The sequence below is a fragment of the Peromyscus californicus genome, unplaced genomic scaffold (genome assembly GCF_007827085.1).
Source record: "Peromyscus californicus insignis strain IS unplaced genomic scaffold, ASM782708v3 Scaffold_11__1_contigs__length_118956290, whole genome shotgun sequence".
NCBI lineage: Eukaryota > Metazoa > Chordata > Mammalia > Rodentia > Cricetidae > Peromyscus > Peromyscus californicus.
In genome coordinates this window covers 96,626,016-96,649,274 of record NW_026294402.1, presented here as the reverse complement: position 1 = coordinate 96,649,274, position 23,259 = coordinate 96,626,016, and the positions used below count along the sequence as shown (strand labels likewise).

General features: G+C 47.0%; 1 protein-coding gene across 2 annotated transcripts in view; it reads left to right on the top strand.

Annotated features, from left to right (window-relative positions):
- The window catches only part of Ephb1 (EPH receptor B1), a 448,378-nt gene that overhangs the window by 143,253 nt on the left and 281,866 nt on the right, over positions 1-23,259 (top strand). The window contains exon 3 of one of the 2 annotated variants that reach the window (XM_052718319.1): positions 19,570-20,251. The exons of the other annotated variant lie outside the window; for it this stretch is intronic. Within the exon in view, the coding sequence (XP_052574279.1) occupies positions 19,570-20,251 (682 nt within the window). The remainder of the gene's footprint in view (positions 1-19,569; positions 20,252-23,259) is intronic. 2 annotated transcript variants of the gene reach the window in all.

Below are 23,259 nucleotides of genomic sequence, written 5' to 3'. Positions count from 1 at the left end.
GAATCCTTCCTTTAGCTGTTACCCAGGAATTAGTATGGCTTTCTCGGCCAAGAGAAGCCAGCCCTCCTGCTGGTGGCCTCTGACCCTCTGATCTCTCCCTCCTCCTCCCCCCTCCCCTTCCCTCTTCAGGTAAACCACTGAGCAGAGGCAGAGTTCCCCACCCCAGGTCTCCCACCCACTCTTTATCTTTTTCTCTCTCTACCAAAAGGCCTGTAATTAGGAAACATTAGCAGGCTCAAAACAGCTTTCATACCTGAAACATCCTCCCTAATTGCACTCAGCCGAGCTCTTCCCTGGCTATTAATGTCACTTTTATGAAGCAATGAGGAGCAAAACACCCAAGGCACTTAAAACATTTTTTATATAATATGCGTCTTTTAGGAATGGAAGTTTAAAATCACCTGCCTGACAGAGACAGTGATAGACAAAGGCATGCGGGGCTCAGGACTAGAGTCAGGAGGTGGGGCCTCCTGCAGGAGAAGGAGGGTGGGCCAGGAGATTCCGAATCTAAGAGGCCAAGAGGCCTGGTGAGGCAGGAAGGTTGGTGGGCACTAGATGGAGCCTCAGGGGAGGAGAGTTGGGTTGACTCTCCTCTGTGTGTGTTTGTGTGTGTGTGTGTGTGTGTGTGTGTGTGTGTGTGTGTGTGTGTGTGTGTGTGTATGTGTGTCTTGTGGGGGGTGTGTGGGGGTAAGGGGGTTGAGAGAGCCTTATTTCTAGTTTACTGGATTAAGGGACGTTGGGAGTTGTGCTTTCCAGAATCTTGACGTCACACTAATTTCCTTTCTGTCCCTTAGAAATGACTCACAGACTCATTCATCAGCCTATTAGGTCTGTTCCCAAACTCCAGAGGTCACCTAAAAAACCCACCTCTCCCTTTTTGGAGAAGACATGGCCCCAGAAAGAAGCAGTCGCCTGAGTGGCTCACCCATGACAGTCAGGTTCCAACTCAGGTTGGAGCACACAGGCAGGTGGGTCTGTGTGTCCCTTTCCCAGGCCACATCTGGCTCGTTTGCACCCTACTTGGTTTAACCCATGTTGACTAGGACAGATGGGAGTCTTGTCTTCTCTTAACCCCTCCATAGGAAAGTTGTTCCAGCCCTGAAATTCTTCTGCAAATGGCATGTTAGCCTGGGGGCGGATTGACAGCTCTTCCTGCATTAAGGGGCTTTTGGGACAGCGACAGAAAGCAGGGTTCCTGAAGCTTGGCACCCAAATGGAGCAGACTGGATCAGCTCTTCCAGCCTGATCTCACAGCCACTCAGACAGGAATCCTGAGCGAAGGGCAGAACGTTCGAAGAAGGTGAGACTGATTTAGGAAGTTGTCAAAGAGGCCAGGAAGATAGCTCAGCTGGCAAAGTCCCCGAGGCACAAACAGGAGGGTGTGAGTTCAGCTTTGGAGCATCCACAACAAAAGTTAGACTTGCCATGCACATGTAATCCTAGTGCTGAGAAGAATACCCACAAGGGATGCCACAAGGGATGCCACAAGGGATACCACAGAGATTCCGACATAGCTTGCTGGCCCACCCAATCAGTGAGCTCCAGATTTTGAGAGGGCTCCTGTCTTGATAGATACGGTGGAGAACAATTGAGGAAGACACTCAGTATCAACCTCTGGTCGCTACACACATGCACATGCATATGCATGTGTACACACACACATATATGCATATGTAACTCCCCCCACCCCTGCCCCACACATGGCTTGAGAGCATGCCCAGAGAAGTTGCTCAGGAGGAAACAGGTGAAGGGAGTGTCAAGGTCATTGGAAGGAAGTGAAGACTCTGTGCCCAGCCCTAGGAAGGATGAGTCTCCGCAGAAACAGGGTAGCTCCCCGATGAAGCTTGATTTTCCTATTCACCCACTGTGTTTATAAAGGAGCAAGCCCAGGATTTTGGAAGCGGATGTTCTGGGATCGTTTTCTGCTAAGGTCTTTAACTTCTCTGGGCCCATATTCTACATTTGTAGCACGAGAGATATAAGAGTTTATTTACGGAGTGACGGGAGGATTTAATTTTGTTTACCTTTTTCGTAAACCACAAAGCTGAGGGTGATACTGCGTGCTTGGCAGCACTGACTCTCTTTAGAGGGGCTCAGCTTGGGTGGGAACGAGAAACGCTTCAGCCTTTCTACTAGGCCGTTTCTCTTGAATGAAGGCCAGAGGACACACCCTGCTATTGGTAGCAGGGTTTCTATTCACTTCTACCACTACTGGTCACCTTCAGTTAAACACTGGCCTGGTGTACCAGGTTCCAGGACGACATGTATCGCCTCACTCTCACCAGGACCCTGAAGGTAGGTGACATTTCTTCCATTCTTCAGTGGTGTCCTTAAATATCAGAGTCATTACTCAAAGTCACAGCACTGAGACTGACCCCAGGCCTATCTAACCACAGAGCTCACTCTTGTTCCACTGTCTGTGTTCCACTGTATGAAGAGGGGACCAGAGATGCTTGAGGAACCAGAGGGCAGGTAGGCATTGAGCAGAGGCCAATGTTTCCTGACACTCTACGAAGGGAGACAGGAGATTGGCTTCAACTGTAAGTGCACCCAGAGAATGGTACTTGTGGGGAGTGCCAAATGAGTCAGTCTTTTTTTTTTTTTTCAAACTTGAAAGGGGCAGCTGGAGCAGGTGATTTGTGATACGAAGGTTTAGGGGCAGAAGATAGTAAGTCTAGGGGGAGCATGAAGTGGGAAGCCTCACTCATCATGGATGTGAGTCCTGGCCAGAAATCCAAGATACAGGAGTTGTCTGGAGATGGTGGGATCTAGGCAGTGATACAGGGTCTTTCATGGGTCTGTTCCCATCCCCTAAGCCTTGGTAATCACTCAGAAGTGAGGATATTCAGAAAAGGAAGACTGTGAGAGGACCTCAGTGAGCCACTTTGTTTTATCTGGTGGTTTTGGTGTTGGTTCTGTTCAATTAGTTCCTCTTGCCTTCAAGCTCTCTCTCTCTCTCTCTCTCTCTCTCTCTCTCTCTCTCTCTCTCTCTCTCTCTCTCTGCGTGTGTGTTTGTGTGTGTCCCAGTTTGGCACATCTTCATCTCCGTGCACTTGGCCCTGAATCATCATGATGGACAAGGAAGTCTCAGCCATGTCCTGGTGTCACAAAGGACAGAGCAGTCGATGTGAGGTTAGAGGAAGGTTTCAGACTTAGCTTGCTGACTGAGAGCTCTGCTGTGAATCCTACGTGACCAATGATAATGGATTGTGTTTGCATTTAGGTATAGACAATTAATTCATTGTGCAACAGTGAGCCAGGGATGACACACTGGGCAATCTTCAAGTTTCTAGGACTTGTTTGTGGCTAGTCACATCTGCATGGAGCTGCAGGTGGAGTAAAGGCCAGGCTGATCTTAGACATTTAGAGTGGCCTAAGTGCAAGCCATGGATGATGCTGGTGTGCCACTATGCACTGCATGGTACTAGCCTGAGAATATCCGAAGTAATGGGCTCAACCTAGAATCTGAATTTTCAAAGAGACCCTGGAAAAGGTAGAATGTCATCAGTGGTTTTGGATGAGTGATCTTGTCATTCAAGGAATGCTTGTGGATCAAGGCACCTTAGTCTAGAAGTGGTCCAAAGCCAAGTCCAGGAAGCAAAGGAATGAGGTCATTTTTCTCAGTAGGCATCAGAGTCCTCCACAGGCATCCTGGCACCAAGTTCCAGCAGCCACAGGAAAAACATACTCCCCCAAAGCAGGTTATAGGAGGTGGCCACATTCCCATCCCGTTGGGGGGAGGGGGCAGCAGACTGGAGGGGAGACATCCTTCTTCCCAGGCCAGACTTAGTTCACTTGGACTCTGAGAATGGGAATGAAGCCAAGAGCCCCTCCTTCCTTCCAAGGCTGGCTCTCTTGTCTCCAGGATGGTTCCAGCTGGCTATAGCCAGCATGGCCCATGTGCTGTGAGCTCACAGAAGGAGAAGCCCGTTTTCTCAGCCTATGACCCAGTGTGATGGACCAGCTTCAGGTTGGCCTCTGCTAGGCATTCTGAGCAGCGATCCCCCAAGCTGAAGGAAAATGCCACTAGTCTCTCTAGGGCTAACCCTGTGCCCTCCATCAGTGGCACCAGGGGCTGAGCCAAGCTCTATTAGGCAGCTGGGGCCTGGGGCCTGCAGCTCCCGCCCCTGCCTTGTCGAACAAGGCCGTGTTGGGCAGCAGTGCGAACCACATTCAATAGACAGCTTAAGATAATCACATGTGTGAGGTACTGGGATAATAGTAGCTGAATACCCTGCCACCGTTGCCATAGTGACCAACCAAGCACTGGCTCCCCTCCCCCTTTTTTTTTTTTTTTCTTTCTTTCTTGTTTTCTGGACCTTCTTGTTATGGGGCTAGCTGGTGGGGTGGGGGATGAGTTTGGGAAATGGGAAAGGGGAGGAAAGGGGGAGGGTAGACCCTAGAGGGCCAGGCCATTATATTCTCTTTAAATCCCCCAGTTGGAGGTATTTTGAATCTCAACAGAGACAGAGAGAAACAGTGTCTTAATCCCCAGCTCCCTGTGAATTATTTAAAAGGATCCTGTCAGAAGGATGAATTTGTCACTGTGGCAGTGTCAACAGCAGCAGCAGCTGTCATAATGGCCAGGGACCCCACTCCAGGCAGGGCCTGGTACACCACGCTGCTGCCTGGTGGAGCTTCCCGTGGCCTGGGGGTGTGTGGACCAGATGCTCCTCCCAAGGCCCAGACCTGCCGCGTCAATGCTGTTGCTGATGTGCTGGCAGATCCCGGGGTATGAAATGTGTCAGGCTACATAAAGGGGCCTGTCAGCTGGACCTCAAGCCTTCTGGGAATGTGGTGGCTCCCATAGCATGGGGTCCCTGAGCCGCGAAGGGAGCTCCCTCTAATCCAGAGTAGGGAAAAGGAGTCAGTCCTCACTTGCCCTCTGTGAGGGAGGGCCCTGACCAGCACTCCTAGCTCTATGTGCACCTAGGTCCACACACATGCACACATGTGTCCATACACATATGAGGGCGGTGAAAGGGGACGCATGAGGAGAGAAAACCAGGCAGTCAGGAGAGGGCTGCAGACCATACACTGTTGAGGGGCACCAAGCCCACCACGCCGGTCTCACCAGAGTCCCCAAAGACTGTGACTTGGGTTTTTAAGCACGCCAGCCAGCTATAAATCCTGTTTAATCCTCAGGTCATCTCGCAGACTAGGTACTTTTAGCTTATCTCTGCTGCAAAGGAGGAAACTGGTTTGGAGAGGTTTAAAGAGTTGCCTCTGGTCAACCAGCTGGGTCTGGCTGAGCCCAGAGCTGGTGAACTTCCCCGCTGTGCTAACCACCTCATGATTTGGTTCTGGGATGGGCAGGACCGCAGGCAGGTCTCAATTGGCCACCTCTCAGCCTCATCTCCTTCCAGTCTTCCTGACTCTTTGCTCTTGGAGCCACGCTGGTACCCTGGTTTTCTAGGCAAGTACTAGGTACTTGCTGTAGGGAATTTACCTTTGTTTCCTGTTGGACAGTGCCTCAGCGCCAAGCTTGTTTGGTAAACACAGATGCTGCCTTTCGGTATCAGGTGTACTCACTTGGGACCTTCTCTCTCCCCATTTCTACACCATCCAATAGTGGGGTGACACATCCATGTTCCTTTAACCTCCGCACTCATATGTCTGTAAGTGAGCCAGTCAACTCCTCATTGCTTCAAGCTGGACTTGGGTAGAATCATTTCTCTGATTCATTGTTAGTGCCTCATCTGGAGTGAACAGACATTTGTTCATATCACCCCCTGGAAAACTCGTATGGCGAAGTTATGTAGCATTAAATTCTGTTAGAGAGGACATGAGGAGACAGAGGCAGAGGCAGCTGGGAGTGGAGGTGGGGCATGTGCTTCCAATGGATCTTGTGGAGTTTTGCTTTTGGACTAAAATTTAGAGACTATATTGGGTAGCATTATGTACATGTTCTCCATATTCTAATTATGCCCCCTTACTCCTTAGAAACTCTTATGCACTCCAGGGAATGTATCCATGCTACGAATCTGGGGTTCAGAGAATTCTGTTTTGTGTCCCACAATAGGCAATATGAAGTTCTTTCAAGATGCTGGCCATAAAGAAACAATGTTCTGTGAGGCACCCTTCTTTTCAGCACACTGCATGGGCTGTGGTGATGTGTGTGGGGGGGGCATTCATATCCTTCCCGCCCAGCACATCTGGGAGGTAAATTAAGCATATTGGGAGGTGAGCTGGTGCTCAGGCCCGCAGGGGAGCCATTGGGGAAATGTTGCCTTGGTTGGTTGGTGTGCTAAATGATAGGTCCCTCTGGGCATGTAGGAGTTTATGCCCCAAGGACCGCCTTTTACATTTTCATTAGCCTTCTAGCTTGTCTAATCTCCTAGCTCTTTCAGGCTTAACCTACTGTCTATGCTGGAGCTTCTTTCTTGGAGTCCACACTGATTGGTGAGAAGCTTGATGGTGGTGTCTCTGGCCCATCTGCTGCCCTAATGAATCTGTGGGCTCCTCTGTGCTTGATGAAGTTGAACACTGCTGGAGCCATGGTCAGAGAGGCAGCCATCTCCCCTGATTGGGCAAGGCCATCACATTCCCATTATTGTCCCACAGGGCACAGTGGCAACAGTTTCTGGTGACATAGCAGCTTCCCCTAACAGCAGGTGATGCCCAATTACAGACTGCAGAGTGGACCCAGAGCCTGTGAGCTGTGTCCAGTTTTATCTTCTGTGATCTGAGCTGGTGGGTGACGGAGACCCACTGAAAGCCTGACTGAAAGAAGATGGCCAATGCTGAAGTAGACTGGGAGGGAGCCTGGGAAACTGTCAGAGAAGAGAAGGGCTGCCGGTCGTCTCCCTGGGTCTGTGTGGAGAGGCAGTTTGGACGTTTAGTCCTTACATTCTGCTGGGCACAGGGTAGGATAGTTTATCTACGATCAAGATGGCTTCCGCACCCTGTTGACTCAACTAGAGGCAGGTCTTGAGGTTAACACAGTAATGATGGACATCGGACCAGCAACAGTAATTGCTGGTAGGCAGTAAGTGGTAGTTGCTGAAGACTCTCCAAGAGTTACTTCCGTGACCTCTGAGGCCTCACCACACCCTGCAAGGAAAATAGTATTTTGCAGGTGAAGAAACTGGAGGCAGAACGTTGTCTGTGGTCACAAGACAGCAGTTAGCGGAGGTGAGGCCACCTGGCCACCTCCCAGCCATATCTCCTTCTAGTCCTTCCCGACTCTGTGTTCTTATAGCTATTACTTATACTGCTTATACTGCTATTCTGGTTTTTATAGCATGTACCAGGCTACTTACCCTGGGCATTTGTTCTTGTGATTGGAATGGACCCCCAGCCTGGCTGGTAGGTGTCATTCAAATTTTAGAAGCCCTTCTCAGCCACCCCACTCACTGGCTGTCATGGCTTGTCTCCCCACGGGCTCTGTACTCTCTAACAGCCTGAAATACTATATGACTTTGTTGCATAACTTCCCACAGAAAGATTTGAAAAAAAAAATCTATTCACCTCAGATCGGACGCCAATGACAGACTCTACCCCAAGACAAACAAACAAAATAAAAAATCAACAACAACAGCAGCAACAACAACAAACAAAGCCAATCCCACCCAGTCAGTTCCAGCATGGTGAACTAATAAATCCATGGAGGTTACTTACCAGAAAATGAATGCAGAGTTGCAGCTGAGCGAGTGATTCTATAGCAGCTGTGTCATTAAAGCCCCTCTCACCATGGGGGACAACCCACCCATGCTCTACCTCTGGAGCTCCGTACAGCAGGCAGCCCCACCTAACTTCTCCCCCAGCAGGCCTCTACTGCTTATATAACCCTGGGAAGGAGCCTCAGGAGGCTTGGAGCTTTCTGGGCTCCCCGGGTTCCAAGCTTCTTAGCATCCGGGGCCTTAGGAGACGTTTTCCTTTCTCCAGGAAGGAGAGTTCCCATTTAGAGGAAGTAACTTCATAATTGTCTTGTTTGTTCACTTTCTGGTTCACTATGTTACAATGTAAGGTCCACAGGGGCTGCGAATTTGTCTGTTTTCTGCCGTGTCACCAACACCTCAAACATTGTTTGGGGGAATGAGTAGATTCTTCAGTCTTTTCCGTTCATGACTTTTAGAAATGAGTTCATTGAGTTGGGCACGAGACAGGTTAGAATGGCTGGGATCTTGTCAGGCTAACAGAGGCAGAAAAGCTGATTCTAATAATTGTGTGTGTGTGTGTGTGTGTGTGTGTGTGTGTGTGTGTGTGTGTGTGTGTGTGAGAGAGAGAGAGAGAGAGAGAGAGAGAGAGAGAGAGAGAGAGAGAGAGAGAGAGAGATCATGTGAATGTATGTGTATGCATGTAGGTGCCCAAGTATGTGTGTGAGCACAGGTGTGTGGAAGCCAGTGGCCAGTATTAAGTGTCTTGCTCAATCCCAAGTCACCTTATGTTTTGAGACAGGGTCTCTTATGAACCTGGGAACCAATGAGATCCAAGGGTCTGCACACCTTTGCCTCCCCAGCTTTGGGTTTCAGGTGTGTATAGGCATACTTGGTTTTTTATGATTGCTGGGGAGCCGAACTCAGGTACTTGGCCTGTGCAGCAAGCACTTTAACAACTAGCCATCTCTTCAGCCCAAATTTCAATTGTTTCTGCCCCTATCTTAAGTAAAAGTGTCCAGAGGAGGTGAGCCTTGCCAGCAAGCCTTGCAAACATGGCTTGTGGATGTCGTTAGGTTGTGGCATCCTGATGGTTAGTGAGAATTCTGGGAGTGAGGAAGAGGCGTTATAATACTCTAGGGAAGGGCTAACTATCAAGTCCTTGTAGAGCTCCTCATGGTTTTTAAGTTGTGATTGTCTTCAGAGATCATGTAGAAATGGCCCAGATCTCTGAACTTCACTGGTTTCTTTATATTTGACCAATAAATATTATTGCTTAGTTTGGTCATCAACCTCATGTATCAAAACTGACTATAATTGACCTTTGCATGCTTCTAACCCAAAGCCACTCTTGTAGATAAGGAATGTATCAGTGTCTGGAGGCTGGTGTAAAAGACAGTATAGATAGCCTGGTGGGAAGAGCTCATGATAGTGTTCTTGAAAGGGGAGAGGTTCATACACATATATGAGTTTTGATGTCACTTCACACACACACACACACACACACACACACACACACACACACACACACACACACACACACACACAGAGTCACACATAGTTACATGATCAGCCTGACAGCGAGTAGTCAGTGTTCACTGTTCAAATGTCTGTAGACACCTGGAAGCCCCTCCAGAGCAACAGACCAGCTCTGACTTCCAGTAAGTAGGTCTAGCAAACCTAGAGCTTGGAGGTACCTGAAGGTGCCATTCCCATTCATCAAAGTCATAGTCCAAAAGCCTGAGCAAGTATTTTCTAATGGGTGTCATTGTTTTCTTTATTATGCTTATCTCAAGGACAGATGGGCTATTTGCATCAATAATAGTGCCCTTTGAAAGGCTGTTGCTAGTCTGTCTGTGTGATGTGCAAGGTGGATTGTTTCTTCTTCTCATTATAGAGCACTGTAGTAAATCCCAGTCCAGGATCAGTGGCCAAGGAGGCAGAAACAGTAGAGCTTCACTCATTGCCTCTGGCTTCTAGCATCTTTTAAAATAATTCTTTCATTGTTTGAGATTATTACATCATCTCTCCCTCCAAACCCTCCTGTGTACTTACCCCCTTGCTTGCTTTCAGAGTCATGCCCCTTTCCTTTGTTGATCTACTCAGTCCATATAATGTTACTTGTATGTACATGTTTTTTCAGGACTGACCGTTTGGTGTTGGATAACCAATTGGCATGCTCTTCGGTGGGGAAGACAATCTCTCCTGCTCTCAGCATTTCTTAGTTGACTGTAGTTCTTTGTCGAGGGCTGAGGCTCCATGAGCTATCCCCTTTCCACATTAGTGTGACTGGTGGTGTCTTCCTTGTTCAAGTCACGTTTAGGCAGACACGATGGTGAGACTTAATGGTGTGATTTCTGACATTTCTAGGAGACACAGTCTCAAAGCAAGCTTCTTGTTCTTTTGGCTCACTCTTACAGTCTTTCTGCCTCCTCTTCTACAGTGATCACTGAGTTTGGGGAGTTGTGTCCTAAATATGCCAGCTGGGACTGGGCTCCACACCTCCGAATTTTGGATTGATTGTGGTTTTCTGTAATGGTCTCCCCCGTTGTAAAAGAAGTTTCCTTAATGAGGGGTTGGGGCTACATTTATCTGTGGGTGTAAAGATAAATATTTAGAATGTCGTTAGGGATTATACTGGTTTAGTAGTAGTTGTAGGCTTTCCTCCAAGATCTATGACTTCATTTGCCCTGGGTGGTTGGCTAGGTTTCTAATACCAGGCATGATTTCCCTCTTGATGAGCAGGGCCTTAAGTTCAATTAGAAAGCTGTTGATTACCACCTAGGTGTGGATGCCACTACTGAACCCTGAGGGTTATCATGCCATGCTGGTCATTGTTGTGGTTCACAGGTTTTACATATAGGACTGTTGGTTGCTTCCTTTGGTAGCTTTCATGGCACCAACCTAGTATTTTTTTTTTTTTTTTTTGAGAGCTGAGCACTAGGAGCATAATGAGGCACTCAGCACTGTTCCAACCCTTTAGGTACGGTGATGGAGGAGATGGATTTGTGTTCTAGAAGATTCCTAGGGTCAGAAGAATTAAAAAGAGTGACTGGAAGAGTCATTGGGAGGGGAGTGAAGAGTCAATGGCAGAAAGGGGAAAGGAAGAGAACGCTGGATAGAGGCACCACAGAGGAGAGAATAGAAGAAAGATTTGGTAATTAATCCCCTGTGACAAACAGAAATGACACCAAAGGAGAAAGAAAAGCACAGAGTTCCTCCTAGGCATAGGGCATTTGGCACTGTGTGGACATGGTGTTGCTGAGAGCAAGGTGAGTTCCAAGTATCTGCAGGTAATGTCCAGCAGGCAGCCTGTTATACAAGGCTGATCACTGGGGAGCAGTGAAACTGGTGATCTACTCCATAGCAACGGAATCCTTGTATATGGATGAGATCATCTAGGATAAAAATGAACTGAGTACCAAGAAGACCTGTGGATTTCATTGGTCCTAGACATTCCCAGGTAAAACACTGTTGTTGCATGGCCCCAGTGGTGTGAAGTTCCATGCATTGAATAATGTTGCTTGTTGACATGAACTAATGAATTAGTCAAAACACAATTTCATGTCCTCAAGGAGCTCACAGCTCAGTAGCAGAAACCAAAGTCACACACACAAAGCAATTAAAGAGTCGTTGGAAAGAGTGCATTACCAAATGTTAAATTGTGTGGAATAGACTCACCCATGCACGAAGCCTTCTGAAAACTAATCTCCATCCAGATTTAAGCTGGGGACATCATCACAGAGGAAGTGGGGCCCGAGACTCCTTGAAGGAGGGACTGTAGAGAACTCAGTCCTGCTGTGCGTCTGCCACGTGACTTGTGTGTAGATATTGCAGGATGTCCTCAGTCTGTCTGCTTGGTAACAGTTCATATCCCTCTTGAATGTGTCCAGCCAGGCCTGCCATTCTTTGGCTCTGTGCAGTAGAGATCAGGTGGTTGTAGAAGGCAGATTAGGGGGCGGTGCTAGGGTCTGTCAGAACCTCAGCACCAGTACTAGGAAGTGGGCATGGCTTCTGGGCCTCCATGTGAGAGGAAGTGCTCTTGGCTTGAGCCCTTGACGTCTCTTGCCTTTATGTGTTGCCACTATTTTCTGACAAAACAGCAGCAGCAACGACCACAACAACAGCAAAACCAAACAGAAACAAGACAGACCGTGTAAGCACCATCCCCAGGGCAGTGGCTTTGGGAATGGAAGAGAGAGGCCAGTTAGGAGAAATACTGTTCTGCAAGAATGGCCGATTGTGCTTGGACTTGCTGAACACGGTTGGCCTGATGTCTGCCGGACAGGTCTCCAGTGTTGCTTGTTGACATGAGATCATCTGGGATAAAAATGGGATGAGTACCAAGAAGACCTGTGGATTTCATTGGTCCTAGACATTCCCGGATCAGACACCGTTGTTGCATGGCATGGGATTCTGAAACCAAGAGTCTCACCCGGTCTTTGGGACACTTTTAGGTACTACTCTGGTCTCTGGTCCCAGTGACAAGGATGTCTCCTTGGCCACTTCTAGATGCTGTCTTGCCTCCATTTTAGCATCATTTGTTCATCCAGAAACAAGATAGACTGAAGGAATATTTGGCACTTGGTTTAGAAGAAGATTTCTTAGACTTCTTCCTTTCAACACCACTTGACCCAGAAAAGTTTATGCAAACCTGGTACATAGCCTATAAATTAGATTTGCAAACCAAACTTTTACCGATAGTGATCACAAAGAAATTTATTTTAAAATGATTCTTTGTCATTTATATAATCTTAGCATTTATTAAAGACAGATACAAATTTGCACACTAATGAGATAGGTATGCTTGCATGTTTTATACATGGAAAATTAACTCATGGCTAAATACTTGATACTGCAGGACATGGAGCATCTTCAATATTTCAAGGTTGATCAATATTGTACACTTATGATCATCAATGCTGAGAACACTAGTTCACATAAATTCAGACTATCAAATGTCAGAAGAATGTTTAGGGCCATTTCAGAAGTTGTTGAAATTCTGTCCCAATCCCAAAACCAAGTTCACTTAATGATTTTCTTTTAAAATGAAATTCAAGTCAGCCACTCAAATGACAGTTTTAAAATTTAAACATCCTAACAAAATAGTAGAACCCAAAGATGTACTGATTTGATGAGTAGTGATGGTAGGAAAACATTGTCTTTGTTTTCTGTAATTCAACCACCCTAGTTTAGATGATACAGCATAGAATACTCTTGTGTACCATAAAAACACTGTTTAGAGCATACGGTTGGCTCAAATCTGAGCTGAGGTGTTTGAATTTGTTGGCCTTGAATGGTGTGACATGTGCGGAATGAAGTGTGCATATTGTGTGTACAGAATGAAGGCAGCAGTGAAGCTGAGTGCCACAGGATGTTGAGCATTGCCAGAGAGATTTGAGATTCATTACATGTTGATTTTGTGTTAATCTTTGTTCCCTGTATACTCAGAAACCTTGTGCTATTGTTAATTTGTGGGTACATATGTGCCTGTGTGTGCCTGTGTGTGCCTTTGTGTATGTGAGAGAGAGACCACCACATGCACTTGTGTCATCCCATACAGGGTGGTAACCCACTACTTAAGAAGCTGAAGTACAGAAGGATAGAGGAATGAGAAGGGCATTCTGGGTAAGGGGATAGGGTGAACAGAGGTGTGGGCTGCTGTGGGCATGGTGTTTGTGGATGACACAGGCCAAGTCTGCATTGTTGGGGGGCTGAGGTATCAACTGCCCAAAATAATGAAGTTTGTTAGCTATAGTGATGTATTTATTCATCTCTTGTAGATATCCCCATTTTAGGCATGCAATTAAATTATTATAGTAAATTTGCAAGGCTTGTGATCATCATACCCCCATTTCAGAACATTCCCACCAACCCCAAAGAAGATTCTTATCCACTTGTACCTATTTGCAGTTATTTTCCAGACTCCCCAGGCCCAGGAAAGATGCTTTTCTGTTTGTTTATTTGGCTCTTCTGACTTTTTGTGTGTCTAGAGTCATATAATGTGTGGCCTTTCAAGGCACATATTTTCCTTCACTTGACATAACATTTTTTGGATTTACCCCTGTTTTAATATGTATCAGTAATTCACTCCTTTTCTGTTGCAAATAATATTCCACTGTATGGAAACATTATACTTTGTTTATGAACTTGCTACTTATTGGATATTAACAAAGTTCTTCAGTCACATTAAAGAATTAAATTGAGAGATCCAGGAAGAGGGGTGGGTATAGAGAGATTGATGTGCGGTGAAACAGGAAGCGTACTCCACAACTAAGATTTTTAATAATGGTTGGCGAGTAATTCGGTCTCAGTGAATGGCTCCTCAGTCCATCACGGCTCTGCAAAGCTCCCTGTCAGTAGATCCTGGGAAGGCTTACTGAATGTGATCCTCAGCGACATGGCTGCCTCTGGAGGTGATGATGGCTTGAGTGAGTAACTATGACACAGATGTGAATATGAATCAGATATTTTATATGTGAAAATTTATCTGACGAATGATCCTCCAAGTAGAATTGCTGAGTCAATGACTGTAATTTTTGATTGGAATGATACGAATTTGCCTCCCATTCAGCTGTGTATCAGAATTCTTTTATAAAGATTTAGTTTCAGTTCATGTGTCTGCATGTTTGCCTGCATGTATGTATGTGCACCACTTGTGTGTCAGTGCACAAGGAGGCCAGAAGGGGGCATCAGATCCCCTAGAACTGGAATTATGCATGGTTGTGGGACTTGAATCCCAGTTTTCTGAAGGGGAGAAGGGGCTCTTAACTGTTGAGCCATTTCTCCTGATACCTGTGTATCAATAACTCTTATCTCCAATATCCTTTCAAATACAGTGTCTTTAAACGTCTATTCTTTAACCACCAACAACAGAAAAGGTCAAAACACGGCCTAGACCATTTCTGCAATGCTGACTGACATTCCACATCCTGTCATATGACTGAGAGGTGTGTCTGCATCCCAGTGAGCTATTTGTTGATGTTCTTTGCCTGTATGTCTATTTTATTACTGATATATAAGCTCTCTATATATTAGGGGGAAATTAATGTGTTACTCATGATACATTATAAATAGTTTTGAGGGTTTTCTTCATCAAGCTTTCCCTATTTCTTTTCTCTTTGCTTACAAAGATTTCCATCATGCCCATTTAAAAAAATGAAGAAAATTGGTGAAGTTGAATTTATCAAATTATGGCCTCTTGAGTTTTGTGTTATGATTAATGTAGAGAAATTGTCCCTGTGATCTCTTTTGGTATTTTTATGGTTTTGTTTTTAATGTTTAACTCTCTGATTTATTGGGAATTTATTCTGGAATAATGGATGGAGGATAGGGGAGCTAGCTTTTTCCAGATGGTTACCCAGTTATCCAAAATTTGGAAAAAAAATTCATTTACCTTTTCCCACTGATTTGAGTTTAGGTTAACATTTTCAGTGTTGAGAGAAGCAACTGCATTAAATTAAAACCCAAACCAAAATGATGTTATCCATTTCCAATTCCTGGTATCTTCTTAGTCACTTCCTTACCAAGACTTGGCACTTTATCTCTTTGATGTCTTGCCAGTCTACTAAGCCGCTCGTGGTACTTTGCTGCTGTTTAGTGGCAGCAGGTAAAAAACACAGTGGGAGGGGGAGGATAGCACTTAGAACTGGAGGCTGGGAAGTGGCCACTGAATGGAGAAGTGCTGTAAGTCTGCCCTTGGACAGTACAGGCTAATGGTAACAAAATTGGTGCTGAAAAGGAATCTCTTCAGTCCGACTATCCAAGGCCCATAGGAACTTCTGGCTTTTTAAAGGAAAGGCGCAGGGAAACCAGCATTTCTAAAGATCTGAGATACTCAAAGATAGTGTGAAAAGATGTTTATGGGTCACATGGACCCTTGGGTCTGTCACTTCACTGTCAGTGAGAGTCTCCCTTGAAATACCTCTCCCAGCTCCACAGGTCTCCTCCCCATCCCATCTTCTTTCACAGCTGGATGGCAGTGATCTCCAGCTGTTCCTCCCATGCTCTTAGGCCTTCTTCCAGCCTAGTTCCTACTTTGAGATACCCTCTAAACATTGAACTTTGGTCATCTGGGTGTTTCCTCTCTAGAATTCGTCTGTCTGTGTTTTCTGTGCTCAGGTTGAAACCGGAAGTTCTCATCATGTCCATCCCTTGGTTTTATCCCTACCATGCCTACTTTGTAAGACTCTGCCACGTGAACTTCATCCCTGAATAACACCAGCTTGCTTTTTCCCACCACAGGGCTTTTGTATTTGTGTGCCTGGGGCACAGATGCTCTGCCCATTTTTGCCCCTAGGATATACACACCTCTCCAAGACAACTCCTCTCCATCCACCCTATCCACTTGGAGACTCTTTTGGAAGACTTTCCTGCATTTCATGTACATTCCCTTTCTTGGTACCTCATAACCTCCCATTAATTAACACAACTGCAATTATGTAGTTATTCTGATAATTTTCTAATTTCTGTCCCTGTCCCTCAGTCCTAAGCTTCACACTGCTGTATCCCCAGTGGCTAATGGAATGCCTGGCATAAAGCTGACGTTTAGAAAACATTTTCCGCTGATGAATGAGTGAGGTTTTGCAATAAAGCAATGAGACTGATGCGGTGTAACATCAACAAATAACAATGTTTGTCCCTCCCTGCTGGGAATGCCAGCCCATCCTAGTCTGTCTCCATGAACTGAGATCTTCTCTTTCTTAAGGCCCTCCCCATCATAATTGCTACTTACCCTGGGAGGCATTTATCTCTCCTCTCGCCCTGTCTTCTCTCTTCCTTCTCCCACCCTCACAGCACCAGCTGACAGGAGAAGAATGGAAGCCGGAGAGAAATTAATGCGCAGCGCTGTAGTCGAGGTCTCCTTTCCCCCCACACCACAGGGGGCTATTTTCCTTTCTCTCCATTCCTTTCTACTCTTTCCTTTTGAACATGCAGCTCTATCCCCTCTAATTTGATTTGAGCGCTCCCTTAGGAGCTGTCACAGAACCAATTAGATCTGTAGAATTTTACAACTTGAGGTCACCCAGTATGATTCCTCATTTTACAGACGAGGAAACTGAGGCCCGGAGAGGTTAATGTCTGAAGCGATTACCTCTGTTGGGTCTTACAATGTTAATCAGCGTCATTTTCGAAGATGAATGTTCTCAATAGCCCGACTCTGCTGAGTGAAATCCTCATTCTGTTTATCTCAGGACGTTCAGTGGTAATGGCCTTGGCATTCAGGTGAGCCTGGTAGCTAGTACTTCCTTTCCCAGGGAGAGCTGCATTAGTGTTGGGTGGCCAGAGGCTCTGGCTGTGAGGAGACCTCTGCCCTGAATGGGGTCCATGCTTCACCTGGGCATCAGCCAAAGGGCCCAGCATTTATGCTGAAACTCTGCTGGAACAATGGATCATGAGACCTGCTGAGTTTAAACAATTCTAGAACATTAAAAGAAAGCTGCCTGCCCTCCCTCCAAAGTCATGTCAGGTCAGCAGGGAAAATGTTTCAAGGGAGGGAGGCCTGAAAACGATCTGAAATGCTGTCAGCAACTTCTCCTCATCTATTTGCTTTCTGGTTTCCAAGACCCAGTCAAGCAGAACAAAACTTCCACAAACACATTTAAATAGAACATAACACAGTCTTTAAGAAAGAAAAAAAAAAAACAAGTGGCTCCTCTACATCCAGAGATCAATAAGAAATTAAGCAAAGCCAAGGTGAGGTTTGACAGTGTGGATTTATACTCCACATGAGCTATGCAGTAGGGCTTTTGCTCAGCTTGTGGCCCTGCCACTGAGCATGGGAACAGGCATATCCTCATGTGTGTACAATATCTGTTCCGGTGCTGGGTCCAGATGCTGAATATCCCTATGCTGTGATCCTTTAGGGTCCCACCAACCACTGGTGGGACGGGATGCTTCAGTGTCCGTGTGTCCAAATTCTTACAGGTGGAGAAAGGGTAGATCAAGTGTCCAGCCTGGGTAGTACGAGCTGGAAACTGGGAGGTTTTCCAGAGTTGCAGTTATTCTAGCAAAGATGGAAAAGGCATCCTAGGTCAAATGCCTAAAGATGGTGCTTGGAGGTGGAAGCCACTTGCAACTTTGGCAACATTAAAGTCCTGGTGTTACAAGTTGAGCAAGGAGTGGTGCTGGGGGCCAGAAGAGTGACTGCAAGAAGCTGGGGACGTAGTTCAGTTAGCAGAGTGCTTGCCTAGCACGCACAAAGCCCAGAGTTCAACCTCCAGCACTACATAGATAGCTGTGGTGGTCCTGTCCTGTTAATACCGTTGGGAAGGTAGCAGCAGGTGTAGCTATGTAGCAAGTTCAAGATCAGCCTATGTTATGAATGCCTTGAGAAGGAGAAAGGGGGGGGGTAACAAATCAAACGACAGATGGGATACTGGTTGCTTTTTGGGAGAACTGATATTTTATATAGGCAACAAATCAACATGGACCTTCAGTCCCCAAGGGTTTCTGGAAGGAACTCATCAGAGACTCTGGCTGGAACAGGAAGTGGTACTCTAGGAGGGCTGAGAGAGCCCGGCAATCCTGGATATGTAGGTCAGCTCTCTAGATGTCCCCCTGTTGTCCCCTCTGCCCTTGACACTATGTGTCTTCCTTTGTAGCTCCAGGGGAAGAGATTCCTTCAGTTATTAACTTCCTCCCATTACCTGCTGCAGAAATTCCCTTCTCGAAGTTTTTAGGTGATTCAAAGCACCATCCCTCCTATACAGCTTCTCTTACAGCCGTGTACCGTGGAGGACTTACGTGATGTCTGATTAGCTATGAATTGGAGATAACCAAACAACCATGAGACTCTTGTAGGGCGTGGAGTAAATGCGCTGTTCGCCACTCTTCCTCTGCTACATAAAGATTCTGAAATAGGAGTTCTCTTTTCCACTATGAATCAGGTGTCTCTCCCGGGGTAAGCAATGGCCCTTCCTTTCTAAGTACTGTCCTCCTACATTGCTCCTCCATCTCATCTCAGCTTGACAGTTTCACACAGGAGCTGAATTAACTTCATTAAGAGTGTCTCTTAGCAGCCTCCATCGTTTCACAGTCTAGCTCTTTCAAAGAGATTGCTCTTCTAAAACAAATGGTTCTGATAATCTAAGGTTGTTGAGAAACTAAAAAAAAGTTTCTCTTTATATGCTTTGCAGAGGTATATAAAGGAGTTTTGCCACCATAAAGATATTAGGTTCACAGATGGGGATGTCTGTTGTGGAGTTCTTTTATAACCAGATCTCTAATTTATAGAGTAGAGGCTGTTGGCAGCCAAGAGTACGGTGCCTGCCCTCAATAAGTTACAATAAAGGACACACACATGCGCACAGCATGAGATTTCCAAGTTTGATGAGGTAATGCTTCCTTCCTTCCTCCCTTCCTTCCTTCCTCCCTTCCTTCCTTCCTTCCTTCCTTCCTTCCTTCCTTCCTTCCTTCCTTCCTTCCTCCCTCCCTCCCTCCCTCCCTCCCTCCCTCCCTCCCTCCCTCCCTCTCTCTCTCCCTCCCTCCCTTCCTTCCTTCCGCTCTCTCCCTCCCTCCCTCCCTCCCCCACTCTCTGTCTCTCTTTCTTTCTTTTTTTTTGGTTTGGTTTTCTGAGACAGGGTTTCTCTGTGTTGCAGCTCTGGCTGTCCTGGAACTCACTCTGTAGACCAGGTTGGCCTGGAACTTGTAGAGACCACATGCCTCTGCCTTCTGAGTGCTTGGAAATAAGGCGTGCGCTACCACCCCCTGGCTGAGGGAATACTTTCTATAATTAAACCTGTTGTATTGGGGGGGTGTATTTGTAGAGAACTGAGACGCTGAATCTCAGGCAGTCTTTAAAACACAGACATGGCTATATGAGCACCTTTGTTAAATGGAGCAGTGAGACTGGTGGGCTCTTAAAGCCCCTCCAAAGCTCTGGGATTCTCTTCCGGATTGCCTCTTTTGATCTTATCACTCTCTCCTTTTCTGATTTTGCATGTGTGTGCCTGCGGCCCGCTTGAGACAGTGGGAAGAAGTCAGTGGCTATGATGAAAACCTGAACACCATCCGTACTTACCAAGTGTGCAACGTCTTTGAACCCAACCAGAACAACTGGCTGCTCACCACCTTTATCAACAGACGGGGTGCCCATCGCATCTACACGGAGATGCGCTTCACTGTGAGGGACTGCAGCAGCCTCCCAAATGTCCCAGGCTCCTGCAAGGAGACCTTCAACTTGTACTACTATGAGACTGACTCTGTCATTGCCACCAAGAAGTCAGCCTTCTGGTCTGAAGCCCCCTACCTCAAAGTTGATACCATTGCTGCAGATGAGAGCTTCTCTCAGGTGGATTTTGGGGGAAGATTGATGAAGGTCAACACAGAAGTCAGGAGCTTTGGGCCTCTTACTCGGAATGGATTTTACCTCGCTTTCCAGGATTATGGAGCCTGTATGTCTCTCCTTTCTGTCCGTGTCTTCTTCAAAAAGTGTCCAAGCATTGTGCAAAACTTCGCAGTGTTCCCTGAAACCATGACAGGAGCAGAGAGCACATCTCTGGTGATTGCTCGGGGCACATGCATCCCTAATGCAGAAGAAGTGGACGTTCCCATAAAACTCTACTGCAATGGGGATGGAGAGTGGATGGTGCCCATTGGGCGCTGCACCTGTAAGCCTGGCTATGAGCCGGAGAACAGCGTGGTCTGCAAGGGTAAGTTTGGGGCTTCTTGAGTGTCTGCTTCCATCCCGCCTGGGGAGGTCCAAGTTCATTATGTTCCTGCTTCTAGTTTGGGGTCATTCAGGAAAAGAGAGAGCCTAGTGGCTTATTATGAATCTCCGAAGAACCTCTGTCCCCAGCGCTAGGCCTCATGATTTCCCAGTTGTGGACCAAGTGTCTGTATGCATATGTGGAGGAAGGGATGGGGAAAATTCTCAAGAGTGGAAAACTATTCAATAATCACTTATTTATAGTTAGTTTGGGAACATGCATTTTCTGTCTCTGTGTGTGTGTCTCTGTATCTCTGTATCTCTCTCTCTCTCTCTCTCTCTCTCTCACACACACACACACACACACACACACACACACATCACTCTATGCATCTTTCATGAGCCTCAAGCTCTGGGGGGCATGGAGTATTTGGGTTGTCATGGACAGTTCACTCAAGGGTAATTGAGAAGTGACTGAATTTGGAAAATATTTTAGTTCATTTCAGTCCAGCTCCCACAGCACTGAACTTGGTCCTGAAGCCATGGAGCTCATTAACTCAAGGCCCTCTGGCTTGACTGTCTTTCTCCAGGGGCTCAGTGCCAGGCCCTGGAGGGAGATGCAGCTACTGGGACAGGAATGGGAATGTTCCATGTGTGGAGGTACCTTGGCTTCTGAGTTGGGCAGACTGACGCAAACTTTGCAGGTTGGAGGCTTAAGGTATTCCACGCTCACAGTAGATCTCTGAACCCTACATTACTGTTGTTGTTCAATATGTGGTAATAAATATGCTGAACTGGCTCCATTTGGCCCCAGAGTGGATGGAAGGGTCTAGAAACCCTGTATCTCTTGTCTGGTCTACATCATTGGAGCTGGATATAGGGTGATGCTGGGAAGAGAAGGTGAGTTCCGTTATTAAATCTTGCTTATTATCTTCAGAAGTTTGGATTGCTTAGAAAGGCCTGGAAATGATCATCTTCATGGTATTGTAATTCAAGGGTTGCTCCCTGTCTCTTGCAGTTTAGGAGCGAATTTAGGTCCTTCTCCATCGCAGGTCTCCTGAAAGCACCCTCCTGGTCATCCTCTGGTGCTGCTGGAGCACCCAGCCAGCCCTTGTCTGCTTCCTTCCCTCCTTCCCCAAACACCTGCCTGTGAAATGCCTGGCAAGGGATTTTGAAAGCCCATCAGCACGCGATCCCATGGATTCAGCTAATTGCCTGGGCTGGGGCCTTCGCACAGCCTTTCTGGGGCCTGCTGGGAACACAGAGCTGTGCCATTGTGTCTTTATTGGATTTCTTGGTTCTGGGACCCATGATGGATGGCGTGGAAACAGAGGGGCGAGCGCGCCAGATCCAGTGATGAATCAATGCAGACAGTTTTAAGACCAGCCGGGTCTGGTCCCACAGAGCTTCTCTGTGTCCCACAGGTTGGGGGTGGGGCGAGGGCACCCTCTTTGGCATTCTTCAGGGTCCGAGTGGGGACCAAGACACCAGGCTGTCTTAAAGGCACAGGTGCAGTGGCGACTGGACATGCTTGCAAACCATGCTGGGGTGCATTTCTCTGGCTTCAAAGGGCTGCCACACGGAAGTTGCTGGCGGGGGCCCCTCTCATTTTTCTCATTATTTCCTGAGCAGAATGGCAGGGATGGGAGCAAGCATTGATTGGTTGTGATTTAATTGGGACTCTGGGAAACAGGCTCTCGTTTCTTTGGACTAATTGGAACGTTACTCTTTTGGGGGACTCTGCTGTCCACACTGCTTGTCAGTCACCTCTCATGGTTGTCCTGGGGAGGGCCTGTGGGGACAAATATGTAAATGCAAGTTCTTTCTTTTCATTCTTCCTTCTTGGCCCAAACCGCTCTTATGGGCTTGCTTGGATGTTGCCAATCTCTGACTGTTGTGAACATGGCTGAACTTTACATGTAACCACTTACTGTAAACTCATTGGAGGGTGGAGGCGGGGGTGGAGGGGGGTGGGCAGGACATCCTCACTGCACCAGCAGGCAGCTACATTCTGGTGGCACTTTTGAGAGTGTAGCGTGACGAGTTGGGTAGTAGCATGGTTTTTTCGGCTCCATAGCCTGGCTAAGCCCATTTCCCTTGGAGACCAAAAGAAGCCCTTCACCTCTGTCTCAGAAGCTCAATATTTACATCCTCCCGATTGCTGGTATGAGAACTCTGATGGCTGAACTAGACCACTCTGTCGAGGATTCACAGAGCAGTGCTTGGGAAAAGAGGGGACCCAAGCCCTGTGTAGATGGAGACTTTGGAAGGCTGTTGTACCTACCCTTGGGATAGGCAGTGCGTGTAGAAATCTGAGGTTGGTCCCAGTGCTGTATTTTCAAGGGGAGACCTCCAGCCACATGATATGCGCATACTGGGTTGCCTACTGGGTTGCCAGGTAGGCATTGGGATCAGTCCTTAATGACGATTCTGGGGTGGCCACCTCATGAGAACAGGATCGGGGAGAACCGTGAGTAGCAGATACTGTAGGTGAAAGGCAGCGGAGGTCCAACAGCTGCTATGTCCTGACATAGCCTGCAAATTCTTGTTGCCACAATCTCACTGTGGGGAGCCTGATAGTGTTGTGGTTCTCACCGTGTGCCAATCCCCCCACCCATTGGGATATTTGCAGCTGAGACTTTGCCTATAGAGAATCTATAGAGTGGCTGTAGAAACAGCATCCTTTCTGCTTTTTGGTTCCCTATTTTTTAAGGAGTTACTGTTCTGATGGGCAAGGAACCATATTCTCTGGCTTTCACTTCCCATCTGCTAAACCTATGTATCTGTCAAATTCCTGGTGACCAGTCATTGGGTTGTGCAGAGGCACCTGGAGACCAATTAGGCAGCCCAGGCAGCCAGGAGCAGTCCTGGCCTGGAGCAGTTCCTGTTGCAGAGAGAGAGGATATGAGAAGGGACAATGAGGACAGCAGGCAGAGGCTGGGTGGTAGAACTTAGGTGTTGGCATGTGGCTCACATACTTTCTAGAGGGTTCTGTGGCTGAGGGCCTGCCTC